The sequence below is a fragment of the Vicugna pacos genome, chromosome 17 (genome assembly GCF_048564905.1).
Source record: "Vicugna pacos chromosome 17, VicPac4, whole genome shotgun sequence".
Classification (NCBI taxonomy): Eukaryota; Metazoa; Chordata; class Mammalia; order Artiodactyla; family Camelidae; genus Vicugna; species Vicugna pacos.
In genome coordinates, this window is record NC_133003.1 from 45747667 (window position 1) to 45773862 (window position 26196).

General features: G+C 47.6%; 1 protein-coding gene and 1 long non-coding RNA gene across 4 annotated transcripts in view; one reads left to right on the forward strand and one right to left on the reverse strand.

The window, feature by feature from the left end:
• Positions 1 to 18389, forward strand: part of ITPR1 (inositol 1,4,5-trisphosphate receptor type 1) — a 298229-nt gene extending 279840 nt beyond the window's left edge. Inside the window, exons 58-59 of the mRNA XM_072941751.1 lie at positions 9313 to 9474; positions 17011 to 18389. Of these exons, the coding sequence (XP_072797852.1) occupies positions 9313 to 9474; positions 17011 to 17097 (249 nt within the window). The 3' untranslated portion in view covers positions 17098 to 18389. The remainder of the gene's footprint in view (positions 1 to 9312; positions 9475 to 17010) is intronic.
• Positions 849 to 26196, reverse strand: part of LOC140686808 (uncharacterized) — a 41366-nt gene continuing 16018 nt past the window's right edge. Inside the window, exons 2-5 of one of the 3 annotated variants that reach the window (XR_012060756.1) lie at positions 18514 to 18665; positions 12850 to 13241; positions 12549 to 12750; positions 849 to 3580 (exon numbers count right to left, since the gene is read on the reverse strand). This is a non-coding gene — a long non-coding RNA (uncharacterized lncRNA). Of the gene's footprint in view, positions 3581 to 12548; positions 12751 to 12849; positions 13242 to 18513; positions 18666 to 22069; positions 22190 to 26196 lie in introns of those variants that run through there. The other 2 variants (XR_012060755.1, XR_012060754.1) reach the window with 2 other exon arrangements.

Sequence of the window (26196 nt, forward strand, 5' to 3'; positions counted from 1 at the left end):
CTTGCCTCTCGGTGGCTGGAAACAGTGTGTCAGCATCACCGGCTGCGCAGCCCCACCCGCCAGCCAGGCGTGCTCTCGCCCCACCCTCTGCACTTGAGCTTGGGTTCGCGTCCGTCCGTCCGTGGCAGCTGTGCAGAGCAGCTGCCGGGCCGCAGGCTCCCCGCCCAGGCTCACACCACGTTCTGCCCGCTAGTCTGGAGGATGCGGAGCCGCCCTGCCCGGCCACGCTTCGCGGGTGGCTTCCTTGTGTTGTGAAGCGCCGGGAGCCAGGTCTGCGCTGACATCCCGTCTCCTCTGAGTTACGCGTGTCCCGACCTTCGTGGGGGTGTGCTGGACACTGTGTGTCACAGTGAGTGGGGCAGAGGCTGTAAGCCATTTGAGAGGAACGTGGATGCTGTAAAAGGGCCCCAGGACTCAGGTGTACCCAAGAGTGGGGTCCCTGAGCCTGAGCAGGATGCAAAGGTGGCAGCAGGTGGGGTCACCACTCCGGACAGTCTCCCCACTGGTTAGCCTGCCCAAGGCTGCGTGCCAGACTTGACGTGTCGGCACCTGCTTGTATATAAAATATTTGTTACACAAACACTTCCCCCAATTCAGCAGAGTCATAAACTCTAAAACTGCATTTCTCTCCCTCCCATACCCTGCTCCTTCCCCGCTGCAGACCCCCACCCCTGGCCGCCCCCACCCACCCCGGCCCCCTTCAGTCTTAGAGCTCCCTGGCCTTAGCTCCTTCATTTCCTCTCTGCTCTAGACGCTGACCGTCTCAGACAGAGCTGGCCGGCAGTGTCCTATGCCCCTGAGAGGTGTGTAGCCATCTGGCCTCCACAAAAATTCTCTGATCAGGAAAATGTTCTGAATTTGTTTTTATCATGTACACATATACAGGATTCTTTAAAATGGATCTCTTTAGGGTGAAGCCCACTAGCCTGTCTCTAGGGAACGGGAGAATGAGGAGAACACACTGGCACTGAGGCACAGGTGGCTGCACGTGGACGAGGCTTTCAGTTTCTCCTTTCACAAACCCACGTTTTTTCAGGCCCCAGCATTACCACCTAGAAATTGAGAGAGTTGACCCAAAGTGTCTCTTACGCCATCTTTAGTTCTGAAAGTCCATGAAGCAGCTTGCACACTACTCCTGAGGGTCTGCACCAGGAGTGGATGCGGGCTCAGGAGGGAGAGGAGACTGGGGACAAGCGAGTGAGTCAGACGAAAAGGGTTGAGGAATTTGGAGCGTCTGCACACGGCAGGCGATCTGTTTCACCCGGAAGAGTTCCGGGAGGTGCTGTGTGGCACCTTTCCTTCCGCATCATTTTCCAGTCGAGACGTGCCAGGGGCTCGCCCTTGACCTCTCACTGCAGTTGTGTCGACAGCGACAAGGATGCCGTCTTCCCATCCCTTCTTTCTCACAGTGTCTAGGCGGGGTTGGCCTTAAGTAAAACCATTTCAGGAAAGAGGAGAGTCCCAGCATGCAAAGCAGTAGGTGACACACGCTGTCGGAAGGAACACTGTCGCGTGTGAAGCAGCCTCGTAGGGAGGCGTGTGGGTGTGCGTGTCATGTTCAAAGACAAGCGCCAAGTGTTTCTCCCTGAAACAATAGCAAAGAACTTGGGAAAGCCTTTCCAGTAGGCTAAACACAAACCAACAAAAATAAATATATTGTTGTATAAAAGTGACAGATCAAAGTCTAAAACTCATGGAATCCAAAAAAGGATAGAGGAAAACCAATAAAAATTGCTGACAGCCCATGTATAACCACAAGGGACGTTCTGGTAGATTGCTGGCTAGTTGAACGTGCAGGGGAGGTTGCCTGAGCCAGCCTGGGAGAAGGGCAAGTTCGCCTGATGGTTCTTTATTCAGAAGCTCTGTCCGGCCTGCTCTGCCCTCCTTTCTCCCACCCCAGCCCTGCCACCTCTGGCTTCCTCTGCCTGGCAGCCCCGGGGGCCAGGGACCCAGCGCCGAGAGGTGAGCACTGCCTCCTCATGGCCCAGTGGGGGGCCAGTGTCCCTTCACCTGAAGGCCCGGAATGACACCAAACAGTGATTCTCCAGCTGGCTTTTCCGACGGATTTCATCAGAAATGGGTGCGGTTCTCTCTCTGGCAAGGGCCCGTCTTTGTTACCCTGGATCATCCAAGAACCACCAGTGAGTCTGGGAGGGCGAGTGGTCACTCTGGCCCAGCTGAAGATTATGTAACGGGGCCTGTCTGGCTAAGGTCGTCTTGAGCCAGGAGCAGACCACACCGACACCTGGGCTCGGGCGCGGCTTGGGCAACCTCCACGTGGCTCCACTGGGAAGAGAGAAACTTGTGCCTCTAAATTTGTACCCCAGAGAAGGGAAGAACCAGCTTGTGTGGGAGTCGAGCGCTACGTACACCTGGGGTCAGCATCCAGACGGCAGACGAGCTGTGTGACCTCGGGCTGATGACACTGGTCTGTAACACTCTGCTGGGTGCTTGCTTTCCATGGAATGTGGGATCCGGTTTTTCTTTTTTGGTTTTTTCTTTTTGTAATTAATAGACTTTATTTTTTTTAACGACAGTTTTAGGTTTACAGAAACACTGAGCAGCAAGTACTGAGTTCCCATGTGGCCCCTTCCTCCCTCACCCCCGGTTCCCCTGTGTGTATGCGCCCCCGTTGATGAACCAATGCGGAGACATTCTTATTAACTGGAAGCCATGGTTTACATTAGGGTTAATGCTGGGTGGTGTGCATTCTGTAGGTTTTGACGGATGTATGACGCCACGTACCCACTGTTACAGCAGCAAACAGGATAGTTTCACTGCCCTAAAAATCCTCTGTGCTCTGTCCATTTGTCCCTCTGATCAGCCACTGATCTTTTTACCATTGGGATCCATGTTTTTAGTTCAGTTTTTTTTGCCCTCAAATGTATAACAGATACTATAAATGACAATTTTGGAGTCATGGAGCAGAGTTAGAGATCACTGTCACTGTTTTTCACCGTCAACAGCAGATTCTGGATTGTTTTCTTAGAAAAATGAGCTGCAGAGATTCTTCTTCTTCAATATAGATAATTGCCCTAACTCATCAAAGGGGCAAATACTTAAAGCTGAGAGTAATATACTCGTGCTTTAGGGAAGTGAAGGATTCTCTTCAGTCGCCCCTGGGCCCCGCCTCCTCCTCCAGGCGTGTTCGGGGGGTGGGGTGGGTACCAAAGGAGGCCTCGCCCCGTCTCTAGTGGCTCCTGTCCCCGGTGGGTCCGCAGGCAAACTGGGAAAATCCAGTTTGTCAGCTCACTTGGTAAGATGCATGGAAACACAGCTGACATCTGAGTGCAAAGGACAGTCTTGGCCTTCCTGAATCTTCCTGGGGGGAGTCTGAAGGGTAGAGGGGATTCTGTGGCTCACAGGTACCCAGCCCTCTCCTGTGGCCCCTTCTTTACCCTCATGCCACCACCAAAAAAAAAAAAAAAAATTATCTAGTCCACCTACAAAGGAGCGTGGGCTTCAACGGTAAATGTTCCGTTGTTTACACGGTAAACAAGACTCTACCTAGATGGACTTTCTCTGAGGAGGCGACTCATTACCTCAGAAGTCTTTCTTAGAACAGCCTCTTCAGTTGAACCTGGGAAGAAGGAGGAAAAAAAAAAACAAACACTTCTCAGAATCATCAGCATTTGCATCATACAATCCAACTTCCTCCCTTCCTCTCTGTCTTTCTCTCTCACACACACACCCTCCCTCTTTCCAGTCGAGAACATTTTGAGAGGTCAGTGCCGCCCCCGTGTCTAAAACTTCAGTGTTTGCCTTTGCAGGGACTTTTCCAACTTTACCTAGAAAAGAACTAACCAGAACCTTAGCGCTTGTGGTCAGCCTGCTTCCGGCTGTGGCTCGGGTCGGTTTGTCTGCTCTGACAGAGGAAGTGCTTGCTGTGACGGGAACCGCGCTGGCCGGATTGCAGGAGGACCGGCAGACGGTGCCTAATGACATCGGTATGCGAGGTGCCAGCGGCCAGGGGCGCGGACGCGCAGCGCGGCGGCCCGCACCCCGGGCCGCCCCCGCCGCGCCCTCCTGACCGCACACCCACCAGCACGCACCCCGGCACGGAGTCGTGTATAAACAGCATGTCTTGGTTGAGGAGGACTTTCTCAAAAATGCGATAGGAGCCAAGATGCTGAGACATGCTTCTGAACTGGGACAGACATAAGGCAGATCCTGCCAACTTCGATAGGCCTTCAGACCCTGGCTGCCGGAGTCCCTGAGCGCTCAGACTAGCTCCACATTTTGTGTGGAAGCCTGAGCTAAATGGAAAATGACTGGACTCAGGTGTTCTCTCTCAGCTCCTGTGCTAGGAGCTGAGATATTTGAACCATTTTTTTTCTTTTTTGTGGGGGGGGAGGGTAATTAGGTTTATTTATTTCTTAGTGGAAGCACTGGGGATTGAACCCGGGACCTCGTACATGCTAAGCAGGCACTCTACCACTGAGCTATACCCTCCCCACCACCCGAACCATTTTCATGTAAAGATTAGAAGATCTCTGTGCTTGCGAAGGGGTCCTGCTGGGAAGGAGCCTTAACGCTGCATCAGAACTTACCATGTTGCACAGATGGAAACTGAGAGAACCGTTTGGCCCAGGATGGCTAATTAATTTTAACTACTAGGTATACCTTGGTAACTTGAGATTTGACTTAACTGCCCAGGATGACGACTTAATTAAAATACTGGCAATACCTAGGATCTCAAATTTGGGGATCTGCTGACGTCCGTGCAGAAGAGCCAATGGTACACGCCATCCAGAGTGCTTGGATTTCCTTGTTTCCTGTGGTTTCGGGTTGTAGTGGAACCCCCATCTCTGCTTTTCATAGTCAGACGTTAAGAGTGGAGGAGGGCAGGGAGGGAGAACCTTTCAGGTGGTAAGTGATAAATAGCTAGACCGAGAAATCCTGCTCCTCCCCTTTGCACTGAAGGACTCTCATGAAATGGAGAGTGAAGATTTCTCTCTAGGATGGGGCATGTGGCCCAAAGTGGCCTGCGGCAAGGACGACAATCCTTTAAAATATTGGGTTTTAGCTTTAAAATTTGACTCAATTTCATGTTCTGCTCCAGGGCATATTTTGAGCTTAATATGAAAATATTTTCAGTCCTTACGCCTTATTTCTGTCTGTGGCTTTATGTACGCATTCAGCAGGGCCTTCATGCCCCAGGACTACAGGTAGTCCACGTACAGAAGAGCAAATAAAGCACAAGCGAAGGGATCCGAATGCATCCTCTTGGCCATTGAGGCGAGGAGCACAGATGCCAGTAGCAGCCGTCCTAAGGCCCGTGGGCCCCGCTCGTTCCTGCAGCAGGTGCTCAGTGGGACTCAGGACCTGGAGTGAGGGCTGCGTGGGGATCCACGGAGGCGAGGAGCCGGGCCCTGCGCCCCGCCCGGGGCCCCCGTCGGTGCACTACGGCACCTTGGGGCCGGGGACCTCGTCTTTCTCATCTCCGCAAAGTCAGTACTCAGCCCTGTGCCGGGCGCAGAGATTATAAATGTTCGGAAAACGGTTGTTGGATGAAATCTCTGCATTTTGCATGTGTCAGAGACCTTTCTGAAATCGTTGCTTGGGAGTCCACAAATCAAATCACAAAAGCCACGGAAGAAGGTAGGAGTCTTCCGCGGGAAAAGTCTTCTTAACCTACAGCTATTAGGTCGCTTGCTATTAGAATAAGGAAGCTACGTGCAGACTTTGCGTGGGTTTTCTGTGTTCTTTTGAGGACCTCTTTCATGTGGACTCTGGAAATCTGTGTCTTCTATTTTTACAGAGGGTTTGCTAAGCAAATGAACATATGAGAGATTTGCAAGCCAGATTTTAGATGAATTCTCGAACCGTTTTGGGCAGCTCAGCATTCATTTGCGTGTCAGTAGTAAGTTAGCTACAGGTGAGCTCTCACTGCTGGCTGCTGCAGCCCGTGCGCACCCCCTCTTCCCCTCCAGCACCTCCAGGTCACTTCAGCTCACTTATTCCCTTCCCCACTGCCAGCCCCCACCCCACCCCGTCCAGGCCCTCCTGGAGTGGAGCCTCGCGTCACTGCTGCCTCTCTCCTGCGCCGGCCCATCCGGCATCTCCTTTGATGGTCGGTGCTGCCCCGACCTGTCTGCCCTCGGGTTTCCTCACTCCGCTCTGCTGAGAAGGCCTCTGGCTTGCCCCTTGTCTGGCCAAGTGCTAATATGCCTTCAGGCCCAGGCCTTTCTTAAAGAGGATTCCAGCCAATAGCAACCACTGGGAGGCAGTTCTGACTTTGACCCTGCTCGGTCTGTCGCTTATTTGACGCAGCACAGCTCCAGTGGTCCATTCTTTCGTCTTTTTTAATTTACATTCTCCGTAACTAAATTGCAAGCACTTTGATGTCAGGAAGGCTGTTTCATACTTAGGTTTCAAAGCCCTTTCACTTTAATGAGGTCCAGGGGGCAGCGACCCAGGGCAGGTGGTTCACTGCTGTGTCCTCAGCACCAAGCCCATAAGGTAAGTGCTCCTTCTGTTTTGTTGAATATGTTTTATTTTTAATGATATTTTCTTCCAGAAGTGTTGATAGTTTTGACTTGACTCCAAAGAACTAATACCTGCCCCCCACCCAATACTGAATAACAGAAGTTCACAATGTGTAAACAGCAGGTAAATTCTCAGGCTCTCCTTTGAAATATACGGATTTGTCCCCTGTCGCCCACGCCCCAGGACAAACTACCCTCCTGTTCAGGGCCATCTGCTGCATTATCATACAGCAGTGGGATCTAGCAATGTCTAAACTCGTCCTCCTGGCGTGACATCCAGTCACATCCCAAGTGATGGCGTGTCTGTATGTTCCTCCGGGTCTGACAGTTCACGTGGGACTTCAGCTCCTTCCTCTGCACCCCGGTGTCCTCGGGGGTCCACCTGCAGACATTGGCAGTGGTCCCCGTGGATACCTGGGCCTCTGGGAGCTGGGCTGGCCTTGCCGTTTGATCTCACTGCAGCCGTGGTGCTCACGGCTCCTCCGCCCAGCCCGCCGTGTCCCCTCCTTTCCCGGGGCTGGGTTGCCTAGTGAGAGGGAGTGATCACCAGCCGCCTGTCCCCTCCGCGTGCCCCCTTCGGGACAGTCAGGTTCCTTCCTCCCCGAGAGGGACACAGGCCTTGAACGTGCGGCCCTCCCTCCGTGGGAGGGTGTGACCGTGCCCGAGGGACTGAGCCAGGGCAGTGAATGTAACCAGTGACAGAGGACCCCAGCTGCTTCTCAGGGTTGCCTCCAGGCTTCAGTGCTGAGAGTCTGCCTCCTCCTCCTCCCCTCCTTGCTGCAGAAAAACCGATTCAGATGTGGCAACACTGAGAACATTCAGGCTGGTCACCTCTAAAACAGGGCAATTGGTGGGGTCTTTTGCCCGCTGCTCTGTCGGCGGCGGGAAGCTGCTGAGAACCCATGGGCTCGAGGCAAGGCACGTGTGGCCGGTGTGCCGATCACAGGGTTGTGGTGCAGGAAGACAGAGATCACCATTTCTCCCCTCCGCCATCATTCTAAGCAGCTGAGGTTTAGCAGTGAGGCGTGGCATCAGGGCCCACCCAGGAAACGCTTACCAGGGGGCTGCTGAGTCACTCCACTGAGGTGGTTCCTGCTGTCATGCTGCCGCGGGCTCGTGAGTCCCAGCTGCTGGCCTCCCCGAAGACGCCAAAGTCGATGGGACACCGGGTGCCAGGGAGGGGTGCCTTCTGTCTAATATTTTCAGCTGGCTCTTGTTTGGTTTCTTTATCGCTACACTACCTTCGGTCAAAATACGGTTTGATTGTCTCACCTTTTAAGTTTTAGACATGTCTGGTGGAATTTTGTTGGTTTTGAGCATGTTGATGCCTTCTGTTTATGACAGAGGTTGGCAAACTCCGGCCTGTGGGCCAAACCTGGCCCTCTGCCAGCACTGGTAGATAACATTTTGTCAGAACACAGCTATACCTATTCTTTTCTGTGTTATCTATGGCTGTTTGCAGGCTACAACTGCAGAGCTGTGACAGAGACCATATGGTCCAGAAAACCAAAGATACTTACTATCAGAAAATATTTGCTGTCCAGAAAAATTCTGCTGACCTCTGGTGTGCACAAAGCAACAAGAGCAAATCCTGTGTGTGTGTGTGTGTGTGTGTGTGTGTGTATTGGTGGGGTATGGGACAGGCAAGATTGGTGTTAGAATGTTTATTAGAATTTATCCTGACAGCATCCAGACGGCCCAGGTGACAAGTGACACGGACGGATATGTAATGGGTCAGTTTTCCTCCCTCTGTCTCCCGATGAAGCTTTCTTACTGTTCACTCCTGCTTCTCTGTACAGAACGTGTCGGGGAAGCTGACTTTTTGGGAGAAAGGCATATGTGGGCAAGAGGAAGTGAGGGGGAGGAGGAGCCTTGTCCCATTCTGTTTCCCAGTAGTGAGAAGTACTGTTTACAGGTACAAGCTAGAGAATCAAAAGAGAGGGGTGGAGTTGGACAGGGGAGGGACTACATGGGTCTTTACTATACCCACCGACAGCACCCATCACCCATTGCAGGCCGGAAGGGAAAGCAGACAAGAGTAGCGGGGTGATGTCCTTAAGTTCGCAAAGGAGGAGACTGAACGAGGAGCCCATTTTCCGCTTTCAGCCTCTTAACAATACCCCACCACGCAGACACACCCAGACACACACGTATCTGGGAAATCCTAGAACAGTCGGGATCTTAAAATCCATTTGACTTCTGGAGCGTTGGCAGATGATTTTCCGAGTATAATGCTTTTAAAAATACACAGCCCAGTGTGAGGCGTCTAGAGCAGCTAAAGCCACAGAGACGGCAGAGAGAAGGCGGTTGCCAGGGGTGGGAGAGTTAGTGTTAAACGGCGATGGAGTTGAAGTCGGGGAGTGGAAAGAGTTCCCGAGGTGGGTGGTGGTCATGGTTGCCCGACAGCCTGGGTACACTTAATGCCACTCACCTGTACGCCTAAAAATGACTGAAATGGTCAATTTTATTATGTATATATTTTACCACAATTTTAAAACTCCAATCTTACTAGCTGTGTAATTTGCAAAGACACATTGGCAGTATTTATTTGAAGATGGGAATCTTGTTTGGAAACCTTTTCCCCGCATTTAATTTTAACGTGACTTCTTGGAATTAAGAGAGCTTAATTATATTCAATTAGAAAGATATTTACTGAATGGCTTAAAAAAAATACACAGCACCGTACGTGAGGTCTGCAACGTTCAGGGACAGCGTGACCCGGGATGGCACAGGGAAGAGATGCCCGCGGAGACCGCCTCTCTCGTCTCTCCTCCTAGAAGTGACTGCCTCTTTTTCTTTTTTCTCCCCCTAATGTGGATTCTAGGAAAGAAACCTTGACTGGTTCCCAAGGATGAGAGCCATGTCCCTGGTGAGCAGCGACTCTGAGGGAGAACAGAACGAGCTGAGGAACCTGCAGGAGAAGCTGGAGTCCACCATGAAGCTCGTCACCAACCTTTCTGGCCAGCTGTCAGAGCTCAAGGACCAGGTAAGGGGGTCCTCACACGCACACACAGCACCACGCACGCAAGGCTGGCCGGGAGGGACCGGCGGCGCTCACACCTGGAGGGGGCAGGAAACGGGCAAAGCGGGGCTGGCTCACCGCGCCCACCGTTTCCCCTCCGTTGCCCCAGCGCTGCCCCCTCACAGGAGGAGCCCGTGACACTACTTTCAGGGCTGCTAAGGACGAGGTTTTAATATAAAAAGCAAAACCAGAAAATGAGAAAATGCAAACTACTTCAATGAAGTGCTGCACACACACAAAAAAAACCACACACACACACGCAACGTGTCAAGCTATTCTGTTTTCCTTCCTCACTGACAGAAGGTTAAAGGCTGTTTCTGGTTTTGCATAGCCCTCCAATCTATCACCTCCTCACCGCGGATAGTTCAGTTCAGCATCCTGGGATAAACCACAGTCAAGGAGAAGCTCCTTCTGGTTCATTCAGGGGCCAAACCCTTCCTGAGTGGCTCCCGTAGCCCAGGCAGTAGGGCAGGTGCTGGGGACGAGACGGGCACAACCTGGACACAGCCCCGCACCCACACAACTGACGCTAGAGACGGCCCACCCACCCGGCTCCCTGTCCACAGATAAATGCTTCTCCTGGACCTACGCTGCGGGGAGGGGGCAAGTTTGTACCAAACCCTGTGCACTCCTTCCCCCTTTCTGACCCCCTTACACGTGAGCACCCCCGGTCACCGGGTGGTCCACCAGGACTGCAGCGCGGTGACAGGGACTCGGTCTGCGCCTTGGCTGCCCGGGGTCACCCCGCTCGGACCCTGTACGCGGTGCTGAACGCTTTTAGCCAGCTCCACGGACAAGGCACGGCCCCCCGCGGGTGCCTGCGCGCTCTGAGGGACGTAAGCACAGGGAAGGCCCTGGCTAGAGTACACTCTTGTTGAAGACGGTTTGCACCGCACTTTTCGCAGTCCTACTTTAGGTTGTGCTTCTTTTCTAACTCAGTTGTTCCCGGCTGTGCCCGAGATGCCATTTGGCCTCGGGTTCTTCCCCTTCACATGCATTGAGAAGCAAACAAGAAAGACTAATGAGAACAGAAGGTCTTATTTATGAAGGCACTGAGCTTGGTAAGCACCTAAGACGAGCAATAACCTCCAGAGGAACAACTAATGAAGATCTGACTAGATTACTTTGCTTATCTTGTTAACTTTCCACCCCTGCTGTGACCCCCTGACGGATGTGCCACAGGCCCCGCCCCGATGGAGCACGCTGTCTGCTGCAGCTGCTCCTGCCCACCCCCCGCCCACGATGAGCAAGACGAACTCAGCACGGCCAGCCGTGCTCGAGCTCCCTTCCTCTCCCTCTGAGCAAGCTGTGGCAACACAGATCTCAGTTAACCCAGACGTCTGAAGTTAGATGCCAAAAGAATCTTCCAAAAATTGATCTGATACAGACTTACACGATTAAGTGGTCCAGAAAGTGCCATTTTTAAACATGTTTGAAACCAACTATCACTGGGTGTTCTGAGATGATACATAACACACAAGCCCTTCTCCACAGGCCCTAAGAAGCTTGTGTTGAACTGCTCCCTGAGGTTGATTCTAAAGCTGCTTCGCTGATGCACACTTTGCAGACCCACCCGTCAGCGGAGGGAACTGAAGCCGAGGGCTTAGCATCAAGAATCCCAGGTGTAGGAGGTACCCAGACAGCAGGTGGCATCTCACCTAAATCCCCCCTTTTATTGGTGAGGACACTGAGGTACACAGCAGGCGGTTAGGAAATTTATCTAACTTCACGTGACCTTGCCAGGCTGGAACTCCTGGTCCTGCAGGTCTGGGTTTGATTTTTTTTTTTTTTTGGCATTATGTTTTTATTTTCCCTTGTTTTGTTTTGTCACTGTACCGTTTGCCCTTCGTGGTTGACTGTGTAAATTCTTACTCAGTTTTTAAAAAAAAAAAAGCACTGAAATTTCAGAAGTTGCATCACGTACTTCAGACGTGACGGAGGACACAGTCACTGCAGTTTTACACCACTGAGCAGAGACGAGGCTAGGCATTGCAGCTGATTCTATGAAACCCAAATTTTGGCTTGAACGAAGTATGTAAAACTAGATTACATACGGACTGAGGTTCATTAAGTGACATCAACACCGGTATGGTTTAAACTGCTTCTTTTCAGCTCTTTTTGTATTTTGTTTGTTTAAAGTTAGCAGTTGTAACCATTCTTCAGAAAATCTTTCCCCTGTGAATGAATTTGAAATTGAACCACTTTTTCCTGGAAGGTACCACAGGACTAAGAAGTATGAGGAAACAGTAATATATTCTCCAGTGCCTTTACCAGGACTGATCTGCTTAGGTTTTAAGGTGCCCAGAAAGATGGGGAAAATTCATTGCTTTTATTGGGGAAAATTTGCTTTTTTCAAAAGGAATTAGTCAACATTTTCTTTTGATTTTGTAACAAAACTTTAAAGCATTTGAGAATCTACTTGCTGAAAACATTTAAATTTTATTAAATTTGGTGTATTACAGTCATGAAGATTTCTTAAGTTGTTCTGCATGAAAAATCATGCAGATAGGTTAGAGAGGTGCAGGTCTGTAAATGGTAAGTGTGAGAATTCCTGCCCTCAGAAGGGAAAAAAATTTTGAATTAAAAAAATAAAAACCCCATGAGTGATTCATGAGCAAGAAGCTCTGTGATAGATATTTTTTACAACAGCTATGAAAGAATACCATTCACTGGTAAAAGGGCTGGAAAACGCAAAAATTGCTTCATCACTTAGACATTTTCTCAGATCTTCTGGTCCAAAACCCAGCATAATGGAGCAATGAGAGTTTGAATGCCTTTGGTTTTACTCTTTACTGTTACTGGCCTCTGTGGTGGCTGTCCTCTTCAAATGCCCATTTGAGGAGAAAGAGTTCTTACAAGGATACGAGTGAAAACCTGGTTAGTGGTTTTTCTATTATTGCCAAGAACCATTAATTAAAATTGCTCTTCTAAGTGTTACTTAACGATGCATCTCGAAGTTCCCCCTCCCAAGAGACACTCAGTACTAAACGTGATTCTCTCACGTTCTTATTCCGAGGAGAACTAATGTAAGAACTTACATTTTTTCTGCGTGTGTCTTCATAATGCGAAAGAACAAATATTGAGAGAAGGGTTCACTTTCTGGAACACGTTTCCCACCTGCATATAGGACGGTGACCCTTCTGTGTAGATGTCAGGAATACAAGTAGTGCTTGAGAATTCAGATCATGTTAGCACGTTCCAGTGTTTGGCATTTATCACACAACGGGTTTATCTTATTAACTGCGTAAGGAAGGAAGGAAGAACAAAAGGTTAGAATAACTGGCCACAGCTGGAAAATGGAATGTTAAACAAACTTACTTGAATGTCTATGTTCCTTACGCTGTGTTGGAACCACAAAAGAGGCCAAAGGTAATGTCTGCCCTCTAGGACACGGTGATGTAGCCGGAAAGCAGCAGGCTGCTGACGGCATGATGGTACAAGACGTTCTGTGAGCCGAGGCATGCGTTAAGGCTCACGGGGCGCAGAGAAGTGGGTACTGCTGCGTGGGGTTTGGCGTGTGGGAGGAGTCTGGCTTCTCCAGTCCGACGAGCAGGTGACTTGGGAGCTAGCAGGGAAGCGCGGCAGGGCGCATCCCAGGGACGGGATCGGCCGGAGCAGAGGCACGAATGCGCACGGCGTGCTCAAGGAACGGCGCTGTGTTCCGGGCGATTCCGTTTGCTCTTTGAACTGCCATGGATGAAACGCCCATCTGCCTGGTGCAGCCCTAGGTACTGGGGTTACAAAGTCGAATAGAACCTACTCTCCTTCCTCATGGAACTAATCGTCCAGAGTGGGAGACCAATAAGTAAACAAATGAATTCTAACTCGGCGTGGTCAGTGTGGAACAGAGGTTCAAACAGACTGCTCTGGGAATGAGGAAGAGGGAGCAATTCACTTGGCCTGGGCTTGGGGAGAGGATTTGAGTACCTGCCCCGGAAACCCTCTCAGAGGCGGTAATGGGGGAGCTGGGTGTCAGAGCTGGAGGAAGGGTCTGCCTGGTCAGAGAGAAAGGGTCAGGACAGCACGCTGGGGATCAGGAATGTGCACATCTGTACGTTTACAGTGAATCAGGAAAACTGCATTCAAGCGATCTTTCAGTTTTCCTTGCCAGTGTTCTGGGCTCCTGGTTAGGAGCAGGACTGCTTTTATAGGACTGTAAAAATCAGCTCTGGTGGCTAGAGTTTCCTGGCTCTGCAGAAGCCTGGTAGCCAAGACCTTGCTGACATGAAGGCAGACTGTGGTGTCCTCGTGCTCCGTGCCAGCCTGTCAGTGCTGGCGGATGAAGTTGTGCCCATTTGCACTCAACTGTTAGTGTTTTCGTGAAAGATCTTTCAGATGTTTGGTTGCATCTGGCTTGTAAAGCTACAGGATCGTTTGCTTCTTGTTTAGACCAGCTCAAAAGAAAGAATGCTGAAATTCAAGCTGGTTTCTGTATTTATATAGATTATGAAGAAGAGCGTTGCTTCAAATGCTCATCCTCGCCTGTGAATTTCGAGGATATTAAAATGAATTTACTACAACTGGGACATTTCACACTATTCAAAATAGATTTTTCAGTATTAGAATTTTGAGTTGTTACTTACCCTAGATCTGAATCTGATGGATATTTTATCTAGTAGTGTCCAGAGAGGATACTCTAGGACAGTATGCCAAGGATAGACCTCGGCCATTATTTTTATTTGTTCTGACATAGGTAACAGTAATAGATAACAGTGATGCCTTAAATAAGATATCCAGCGTGTGTGGATGTATGCAGGTAGCTAGCTAGCTAGGTAGAACTGAGCTAGTAAAGCCAGGAATTATGTGACAGTATGTCCCAAGGAGCCTGGGACACTGAACTGTCTAGCAGCGTTGAACTCAGTTTCTTACAGACCAGGTTTGGTTCTTAGCGGACTGTGTGTCCATTATTGTTCCCAGATGACTGTAACTGGATGGCGACCAAGCCCAAAGGGTCAAATACCGAAGCATCTGGCCTAGTCCTTCTCACTTCTCAGTCACTTAAATGACAGCCATTCTGTCTGTCGGAAAGGCTACGGTTGACCAAAGCAGAATTCAGGCAGTCAGATGTGTGCGCCTACTGTGTGCTTAACTGCAGAGGATCTTCTCTAAGATCTTGCAATCTGGCCTATGTCTGAGCTCATCAGCGAAAAGCTCTTCTAGAGCAACAGCGTGGTCCCACCCAGATCGGCAACAGCAACATTACCTGGGAACTAGCTAGAAAGGCAAATTCAGCGGCCCTACCCTCGGCCTTCGGAATCGGAAACTGTTTGTGGGCCCTTGATCTGTGTTTTAACAAACCTTCTGGGTGGTTCTGGTGCATGCCAAAGTTTAAGAGCCATTATTCTAGGAAAACCGAAAACGAGATCAGTGTGTACTGGGTACGTGAACTTGCCAGGATTGTCCCTGCCTGAGCCCAGGGTCTGGCCGCTCAGTGAAAATTAGGGAGGAGCTTTAGCTTTTATGAGGGAAGGAGGGCAATGCAGTCATTATTTTAGGAAGACAAACCTAGAAAATTAGAACATGAGACCAGGACCACCGCTGCGTATCGGGTGGTGTCCGCAGAAGAGGGAAGGACGCTGTGCCACCAGCTGGAGGCCCCTCTGTTGGAAGGGACACAGTTTGAGGGAATGACTGAAGAGCCAACAGTCATTCTGAAACAGTCTGAAACAGTCTGAAAAGTCAGAAAAAGCTCATTTGACAATCAGGCATGGAGATTCGCTTACATAAAAGGTCATCTCCAAAGGACGTAGTTTCTTACAGAAACAGTACGGAAGAAGTTTTAAGGGCCAGCTTTAACCACTGAAAACCTCAGCAGCTTTCAATGGAAGCTCGGAATAAAGTATCCTTCAGTAGGGGCTGAGCCCACCACGATGCCTGACTCCATGAGAATGCCAAGACGATTCAGTCTAGCCACGTGTATGGGATTCCCTCTAAGGCTGCCCGCCAAGGGCCTGGTGAGGGAACCTGCGCTGAGTGTCTGAAGTAGCAGGCAGTGAGGTGCCTGAATTACTCCCTGCGTTACAATCTAATCGTGAACCTATTCCGCGGGTCACATGAGGTTCTCCTTCCTCGGCTGAGTCTGTCAAGTATGGTGTCACGTGTGACACCACGTTTAAAGACCTGTCACCTGTCTAAGGAAACTTCAGAGGCTGGCTGGAATATATCCTAACTCACTTCTTTATTAAGGGCTTTATTAAAAGCTACCTTTGGGGAATATTCACTGCTTATAAATCTTCCCTTCTAAACTGTCACTGAAGGCATTTCACAGGAGCCTAAAAATAGTATTTTGATGTGAAAGGAAAACCGCTATGTTTTGAATAAGAAAAAGCAACCACTTTAAAATTGAACCTTACTTGATGTTCTCTCTGGATATTTTGTACCAAAAATTAGTCCAAGTGAAAAACCGAGATTTAAGCGCCAACTGTGTGACATACACTCTATTAAAAAGTTTACATACCGCCTCCCCGCCCTCCACCCAGGAGACAGGAACTATCACCCTAACTGTACGAAGGAAGAAACTCTGAAAAGTTAAGTAACATAAAACTGTCATGGAAACAGGTCTGTCTGATTCCAAAGCCCACGTTCTTTTTCCTACTGCTCCCTAGTTCGTCTCTGATTTTAGGAAACCAGAAATCTAGGAGCAAGATCTTAGGCCACTTGTAGATAACCACATTATCTAATACATATTTCATAACCACCCTTTTGTCTTAATTGACTTAAATGCCCGGCATCAAATCCGGAGCTAGGACTAACTGGGTTAGTGCAGGGAATTAATTATACCCAGAACAGAACTTAGATGCTCCTCAGCATGAGAGCTGATTCAGTTCAGCAGCCAAATCAACAGTACCAGCCTCTCGTTCTGAAAGTCCTTTTTCACTTGACCAGCCCTAGGATAGGTGTCTCCTGATCTTGGCGCCTGTGGGTGGCAAGGAAGAGTCACCACGGAGTGCCAGGGCATTATTTATGGTATTGAATCTCTCTGGACCTCACAGGTGAAGACATTCCTCATCTTCCTAGAAAGGCTGTGTGGTATTTTTTTTTTCTCTCTCTCAAATCAAAACTACCCAAGAGTCACTGGAAACAGGAATCAGGGCCTTCTGAAGACCAGGGGCTGACTCCCGGTCAAACCCAGGATTCTAAGCACGCTGCTCCTCTTGACAGTTGAGCGTGCTGTTACTGTCACACGAAGCCATCATTTGAAAACAGAGTTGGGAAAGGCTCGAGAACCTTGCGCTTTTACTGGGTTTGGTTCCTTTATGAAACAAGCAGCAAGCAGCAGTTCTGAATGTCACGCTGCATGACGAGGGCACAGAATTTCCCATTCTGCCTAGGAGGAGGTCCTTTCTGAAGTTCTGTGTGTCTGATACGCTGATGGTACGCTATTTGTAGAAAGTGGGTTTCAGTACAAACCGTAACCACAGAGGTAAGTCTATGGTTCAGTATACGATCTGACGTACAGGAAGTGTCTGAGTCTAATGATGAAACTTTTTAACTTTCCAGATGACAGAACAAAGGAAGCAGAAACAAAGAATCGGCCTTCTAGGACATCCTCCTCACATGAATGTCAACCCACAGCAGCCAGCATAAGCAAATGAAATGAAGGAATCGCATTTACCTTTTTAAATTATTTTTAGTGTGGGTATGGCTAATCAGTTCTGACTCACCCACGAATGTTACATTTATGCTTAGTATATTTGTAAATACTCAGTTTTATACTGTATGTATATGATTGCTACTCTAAAGGTTGGGATATATGTGTTGTAATTAGAATTGTTGGCAGGATGAAATTTCATCTGTGCCAAAAATATTAAAGATGCCTTTTTTGGAAGGACTAAAGAAAGCACCTGATTTGCACTTGAACCAGATTATAGATTTAAAAGGATATGACATGTATTTTGTATTTAAAGCTAGAATAGCCAGTATTTATGTTTTTTATAAAACTGTGCAATACCAATTATGCAATCACAATAAACTTGTAACTCCTGAGTATCCTAAGGGGAGTGCACATCTTTGAAGCTGGTGTGTTAATAGTACGTAATAAATGGTTAAATATCCAATGATGCTGCTGCCAAAATCATATTAATAGTGAGTGAGTTTCAGGCCCCTGGGCATTGTGTACCGTGTGATTATCCTGTGGTGATGCTACTTCTCGTTGCTAGTGGCATCAGTGCCTTTGTCTTACAGTGACAGTGCTCCAAGTCTGAACTGTCGAGTCAGCACTCATTTTAAGACAAGCAACTGTAGTCTCAAAGATTCTTTTAGGCTTCTGAATTGATCATTTAAACGAACTGTGTCTTTAAATAAGAGAGCTAAATTAGATGCTCAGACTTTAGCTTGCCAAGTTAATGAATTTTTTTAAAGGGAACTTTTTATGCCACGTTTGGGATAAATGCTTACTAGCTAGCCAATCAGTGTCATCTCCTAGGTGAATTTTGGTGTCGCGTTATAAAGGAATGAATAACTGATGGTCTCTAGATTATCTAGCCCAAACGGTAGAGCTGATTTTTTTTTCTTCATCTGAACCAACGTGCTACAGTAGCTAAGAAGTATTAAACCACATAGAGCCATATAAAGATGAAATACGACCTATCCCATTAGAACTCATAGTTTGAACACTGACATGTTATTCTTGTGAAAGAGCCACATTTTGGTTTTAGTTCTGTCACATAAGATTTCTTTTCTTGATGGATGAGAAGTATGAAAGGAAACTTTTATATCTGTTGCCTAGTTTTTGTACATGGATCTCATTTTACAAGAGAACCTCTCTACAAAAAATAAGTTTTAAAATGTATTGGAAGCAGAGTTCTGAAATGAGTAAAGTTTGTAAATGCATATATAAAATAAATATTTAATAAATGATGCAGAATAATATACAGTGACTGACTGGTGACTTTCATTTTGACATCTCGGTGTTGTAACAAGCCATTCCAATTATGTATTTTCTTTAGGACCAACATAAACTACAACTGGTTTGCTTCTCAGATTAATTCAGAAAGTGCTTACCTGACTGATGACTCTGAGAACTACCTGGACAAATACGGGGAGGGGTGGACCGCGGCCGTTCGTTCTTCTAGCTGAGCGAGCGGCAGCCAGGCTGGCACGCACCACGCGGGCGGGAGTGCCTTCTAGGGCTCACGCCTCCTTGAACTTGCTCTCTGCAATGCGGAGGAATCACAGACAGCGAGGTCAGTTCTCGTCCATGCCCAGGGGTCGGAGGCCTTCGGCAGGACAGTTGAAAATGTCTTACAAGGCTAGCTCGTCTTCCCAAAGGTGGGGAAACTGGTTCCCTCCCAAGAGCAAGGCTCACCCTGGTTGCTCTTTTTACACTGATTTTCTCTGTGCTTTGGTAAATCACAATAATGACCATCCAACGTTGGGAACTAGGTCAGGATTAAATTCCAGTTAAATGACTAGTTTCAAAACCAATGCTGCTGCTTTATAAATTCAATAACTTGAAAAAGCAAGTGAATAATTTTCCACTCAGCACAGCAGATCTCCGCAGCCTTTTTCCATAGTAAGGCAAGCCCAAGATAGATGTATATTTCTATCTATAAACAACCCGTCACTCCCTGCTGAACCTCACCCCACGGGCCCCAGCCGCGAGGACCTGCTCCCCTCGGGTCCCTCTTTGATCTCCCAAGCTGCCCAGCATGGCCAGGCGGTGTGTGTGCCTTGTCTCCCAAGCCCCGTCCCATCCCGTTCACTGGGAAGTTCTGCATTGACATGTTCAGGTTGTGGCTTTTACAGGTTTGTCATGTTTCGTTTGAATCCTGTCACCTAAGATATAAATCTTCACTCAAGTTTGCCAGCTTCAGCAGAAAATAAGCGACGCTGGAATGCCACTCCGCCCTACGTGCGGCAGGTCCTACCCCTCGAGTTCGGGTGTGAACACAAAGCTGGTACAACCGAAACACAAAGTCTCAAGTTCTAACTCCTGTGGCCTTTGATGTGTAATTGTGATTTCACCTCTCTCCAGACATCGCTTTTTCAACACCTCTATTTCAAGGACCAAGGTCCAAGTCACCTGCAGGGTTACTTCCCCAGGTGAAGAATCAGCCATCAGGCTGAGGAACCAATGTTGACAGCGTAGCGCTAACAAGCAAGACAGTCTTTTTGTCTCTGATTAATTTTTAACGTTTGCTGTAGCACCAATTCAGGCGTCAAGATTTTGCCGATTTCCTTAACGGAACCATTTGCTATATCAAAGGCTCTGGGGAACTCCATTCTACTTTTCTAACATTTGTAATATCTTGCCCTTTTCTACTTCTGTCCCTAACATTGTGTAGCGATAAACCTTGTTTCCCCCTACCAATAAAGCTTCCACTCTGGGTGCTGGGTCCCAGCGCTGTAACTGATATTTCGTCCTCCTCACGCGCACATACCAAATACAGCTCTTTTTATTTTGTCCTTTAAAAACTGGGTTCAACTTGCTTGGTTTGTTTCCAGGTTCATTACTGGTTGCTCCTCAGTCAGTTTTATTTGGTTCTACTTTCTGAAAGTGGATTGCTTGATTCTGCTCCTGTAATAACTGCTCTTTCACCCTGTTTAAACATTTCCTAACGTAAATTATAAAGCAAGCATACTTTATGTGTGGAAGTGAACCAGCAACCCAGTCTTTGCAGTAGCAAACGAAACAAAGCTTTACTTACGTAGCAGTGGGAAATTACCAAGATCTTCTCAGTAAACTAAGGAATTAACCCATTAAAAACTCAATTATAGATTTCTGTATCCTCCTACTGTGGCTGGTTGGGGTAATGCATTAATGAGAAACAGCCTGAAAGTTTCTGACAGTTATTTTAAGGCTAATCATGAGACCATTAAACCGACTTCCGGGCTGCAGAGATGGAAATTGATTCCTCCAATACTACTAAATACAAAAGGAGCATAACTCCCTGCTTCCAGGAGTAGAGCTGGTGTTTGCTAAAATAATGTTTTCATAAATTTTGAAAAACAAAATGCCCTTGACAGAATGCTTAAGTTATATGACAATAAAAGTCAGCTTGACACAGGATATGGTACAGTCCACAAAGGACCCCTCCTGAAGGCTCCTGAGACAATGTGTTCTGTAAACCAAACCACAGAGCGGGAATGAAACTTTTATTAAAGATAAGAAATTGAGCCTTGGAGTGGTCAAGTAACTTGCCCAAGGACTCGGCTCCAGAATAATCAAAGGACTGCGGAGCCAGCCAAACGGGAGCGAGCTCTTCGCACCTGCTCCCCCTCTTCCAGAAAGGGCTGTGGCATCTCACCCGGAGTCAGGTTGCCCAAAACAGCTCTCCCTTGACAGAACGTACTTATGCAGAATTGTATCCTGTCCTACAATGCAAACTGGTGTGCTCTTCTTTTCGACTCTCTTTCATAAGAGGAGCTACACATTAGAAAGTACTGAATATGATTAACCTGTCATGACTGAAAACTCTGTGGCAAAGATAAGAAGCCCCTACAAATCTCTCTTTTACAGCTACACATCTCCTATAAATACCTCCTGCTTAACTGCACTTCTCAAAAGGAGAATCTGCTCTCTCGATCAGGGTGGCTTCTCCCAGTGAAAACACTGGGGCACAGACTGGCGTCCTGTTCTACCACGCAGGTTAGCGTCTGTGAGCAAACCCTGCCTGCTCTCCGTTACTCTGATCATTTGTGAACACTCAACCAGAATGCTGGAAAACCCCCTCGAAGATTTCGATTTTACAGAAAGTACCCAAAATTCCACCAGTTTTGCATCACAAAGTAGTGGTTAAAGTAGAGTTTTGAGTAAAATGCCATGTGTGTGGTTTTTGTGGGTGGCTGCAGCTCAGAACGACTCTTGGGCCCCGTGAGTTATCGACAGGGGACAGCTAGGGTGGCAATTAGCAACAAAGACAATTCTGATCACCGAGCAAACATTTTTCCGTCAACGCTATCGTACGCCGCCTTTGGCAACTCTTACAACCTAAAGGCTGCCTTCAAGGCTGGACCCCCAAACCTACCAAAACGAAGAACGTAAGAAGGCAGATCACAGGCAGGTTTTCCGTTTGGTCAACTCAGACAGTGCTCACGGGCTGTGGATTCTCCAGCTGCTAGTGTTTTAAACTCACTGGGTAACACAAACCTCTAGCTTACTGGGGTACTACATTAAAAAATAAATGAATAAAAAGGAATTAACCTAAGGAGAAACTTAAACTACTTCAAGGTCACGACAAGCCAGTGTGAAAGAGGCTCCCAGCACCTAGGGGTGCATCACCCACCCAGCCTGGAAAGAAAAAGGGAAGCGAAAACCCACGAGAGGATGAGAATGCCGAGTCTGAGAAAACCCCCAGGGTGAACTCTGAACAACAACAACAAAAAAAAGACGAGTCCCACAACATAAGAAGTGCATACTATATGCAAGAACCACTAATGGAAAGAGTTTGCCAGCATTTCTGTGAAGACCTCACGAAAGAGGGCTGGTCCCGTGTCAAGAGCGACACCTGAGACAACCCAGGAATTCAACCTGTCCACTCCAGAACTTAATTAAGCTAGTTATTTAATTTTTTTTTCTCTCACGTATGTTCACCTATGGCATCTCATGCAGTCTTACCAGAAGCTTTGTGTAAATGTCCGCTAGAAGGAAAACTGTGACGATGTGGGGTGAGGCTGGGACGCGGAGACCAGAGCCGCACCAGGCTTGTGTGCCGAGTGTCGGTTTATTTCAGAGCCCCGACAGCAGCGTGCTGGGGGGGAGAACTGGGCCTCGAGGCGGATGACAGTCTTCACACCAGCTCTACCAGTTCAGGGCTATGACTTTAAGCAAGTTCTTTAATCATTATAATTTGCGCACACACACACCATCTAAAGAGTAGAGACACCAGCCCTTCTTTGGGTCGCAGTGAGATTTAAGAGAGACCATATACGTCGAGTGCCTGGGAAAGACCCACAAAGGTCACTTCCCATTCCTCCGTAACATGATCGCTTCCTTCTTCTCCACCCGCAACCTCAGCCAAACACCGCATGACCGAAAGCTACCTGTGTTCCTACTAAACAGGCCTGAAGTTACTACGCTGGGATCCCAGATCCCCAGGTCTTAACGTGACGTGTTTGGGTCACATCATCTGTAAAAACTGTACTTTTAATATCCAAATTACGTTCTTACTATCAGTTTGAACTGAATTCATAAGAAAAGAAAACTACTCTACAGCGTGTTAACTTCCAGATAATTAACCTCACGTTTCTGATCGGTGCTAAAGTTAAATCTGACTTCCTTTTTTCAACAACTTCATGGAAAGACATTTTCCCGTAGGGGTGATCTACTTCCTTAGTTCATCACGTACTTTTACCTACACTCTCATGTAAGCCTCCCAACTCAATTAAGCAGATACTGTCCCTTACACGTGCATGGCTCGAAACTGTACCATCTTTCACTTAACATTCAAAGGCAAATTCTAGATCAGATCTCAAGTAATTGTAGGAAGCCCAGGACTCTCCTTAGTAATTTCAAGGATCCTAAGGATTCTATTACAGCTTCCTAATGATCCCTTGTCATTTTCTTATCCTAATTCCTGACTGCATTTCCTGACATCTCCCCCCATCTCCCCTCTCTATTCCACTCCACCCGAGTGCAGACACAGCCCTCTGTACCCTCTGCCTCCAAAACATATAAACACCTGGGTGTTGTAAAGAGCAGCTCTTTAGTAGAAAAGGACTATAACAAATAGATAAATAACATATAGTAGGAAACTATTTAAAATTGAGAATCAGGCATCAAAGCTCTCTGTCCTTTCTTTCTTTGTCGCTGGAGTAGCAATTTCTCTTCTCATCTCGAGCCTAATGCTAGGACCCACTTCCCTCACCACCCCTGCCCAAACAAAAGCAAAAGAAAAACAATAAAATTTCCCTCCGGCTTCAAGTGAAAAACTAAAAATTCTTGTTTCTTGACAATGCAGAACAATGTTAGCCTCCTGGTCTCAACCACTCCCACCTAGATTAGCCCCTTGCCTAGACCAAACAAACAAGACTGTAACTCATCTGTCTTCAGCTTTCAACTCAAAAAGCAAATTGCCTTTTTTTAAATTAAAGTATAGCTTTTTTTTTTTTTTTGCCCCCCTTCCTGGTACCTCGCCATCTTAGAGAAGAAGAAACAATTTAGAAAGGTGAAGCCATGTGGCCAAACGAGAACTTCAGAACTGATCCTACACAGTCGTCCTGCGGTCTCCACGGGGACCAGTTCCAGGACCCCCGCCGCCAGCAAAATCCGGGCGCTCAAGTCCCTCCCAGAAGCCGCAGGTACAGTCCGCCTTCCGCAGCCGCGGGCCCCGCACGCGGGGGTCGGCGGGCTGACCGCAGCGCCCGCACCACTGTCTGCCGCTGCTTCACTGTGCCCGGTGCAATCCTGCCGAAAAGGTGCTGGGGCCTCCACCTGCGCACCTGGTTGGGGACCGTCTGTAAACACCAGGCAAGAGTTCTAAGAGGCGCAAAGTAAGAGTTCTTAAGGGTAAGGGCTGAAACTGGTTCCTTCAGTGCCTCACACAACTCCTGCCAGACGGAAGGGCTCAAGACGTTTGGTGGCGCGGGGGTGGGGGACTCTTTGCAAACCTTCACGTCATCTGCCCAAGGGTTTTGGAATCAAGACCCACCAGGAGTCTTTCACTAAGGAAGGGATACTTAGCGGTGGCCCAAAAGGAGCTGCATTTACGACACTACTCTTTTAGGGGCTGACCATTTCATCTTCTAAATGACCCGTCATCATAATGCCTCTGGCTCCAAGAGTCCTGCTTCACCACTCAAAAACCGTCCTCCGTGGCTCCCTCCCTCCAATGAGGCAACCCCAATCTCTCCCCCTTCCATCCATTCTTACAGAGGACAAAGCTGGGCTTGTGTTGTCTCCACGAAGGTGGACACTCAGACCCACGTGTACCTCCTTACCCCTCTCACTGCCCCATTCCCTCTCTAACCACACCAGAAGACCATCCCTCCACAATCCATGGAGAATTAGGGCAGTTCTCAGATCACACCTGAAGAGACAAAAGACATTTTAGGTAGCATCAAGAAATGATGCATGAATGATAAATGCTGGAGCGGGTGTGGAGAAAAGGGAACCCTCCTACACTGCTGGTGGGAATGCAGTTCAGTGCAACCATTATGGAAAACAGTATGATAATTCCTCAAAAAACTAAATAGACTTACCATATGATCCAGCAATCCCATTCCTAGGCATATATCTGGAGGGGATTCTAATGTGAAAAGATACATGCACCCCAATGTTCATAGCAGCACTATATACAATAGCTAAGACATGGAAGCAACCTAAATGTCCATCAACAGAGGACTGGATAAAGAAGTTGTGGTATATTTATACAATGGAGTACTACTCAGCCATAAAAAAGAACAAAATAATGCCATTTGCAGCAACATGGATGAACGCAGAGATCATCATTCTAAATGAAGCCAGAAAGAGAAAGAAAAATATCATATGATATCACTTATACTTGGAATCTAAAAAAAAAAAAAGAGACAGACACTATGAGTTCATCTGCAAAACAGAAACAGACTCACAGACACAGTAAACAATCTTATGGTTACCAGGGAAAGGGGGTGGGAAGGGATACATTTGAGAGTTTGAGATTTACAAATGTTGGCCACTATATATATAAAAATGTATTTTAAAAAAATGTCTTCTGTATGGCACAGGGAACTATGTTCAATATCTTGTAATAACCTTAAATGAAAAAGAATATGAAAATTAATATATGTCTGTATATGCATGACTGGGGCATTGTGCTGTGCACAAGAAATTGACACATTGTAACTGACTGTACTTCACTTAAAAAAAAAAAAGAAATGATGGCTGTTTGAGGCAACACAGTTATGGGTCACCTATATATGCATATATATACAACATGGGTGAATCTCAAAATCCCAAAAGCATTAGGTAAAGTAGATGAAGTCAGAATCAAAAGGCTATGTAATGTATCATTCCTTGGCTATGACATTCTGGAAAAAGCAAGACTAAAGGAACAGTAATCAGGTCAGTGGCTGCCGGAGACAGGAGGTATCAGAAGTGGATTTATTACAAAAGGATCCTAGCAAAATATTTGGGGTGATCAAATACCTTCAGCGTGATGGTGGATACATGACTATGTAAGCATCTCAAAACTCATAGAACTGTATTCTAAAAAGGATCAATTTTACTATATATGCAAATTATACCTCAGTAAAGTTGACTTAAAAAAAAAAAAAAACACCACTGGGAGCAGTAAAAGGCCAGGGCCCAGGAGCTGCATGTTCAACCTGCTCCCCAGGTAACTCCGCGGCAGGCAGTCCACAGCCCACGTGCTAAGGGGCACTGCTAACACGTGGGTTGTGTCCTAACACCTCTGTCCTTTTTAGAACGTGCAATGTGTGTACTTTCTGAACTGAGCATCATTTCACAGAGTTGAAGGGGACAGTAAGGTCAAGAAATCTGCCCACTGGGGAACCTGGTAGCGTGGCAGTGAGACTTAATTTAAAAAAAAAAAAAGGATAAAGTATGCTCCTGCTTAAAAAAGTGTCTGTGTTTTAGAACTTACAAATGAAACGGTCCTGAAGGTATGCTGCATGAGGCTTCTATTGTTGCCATAACAAATTACCCAAAACTGAGTGGCCTAGAACCACAAAAATGTACCATCGTAGACTTCTCATTGTCAAAGTCTAACACGGGTTGGCAGGGTTGAATTCCTTCTGGAGGCCCTG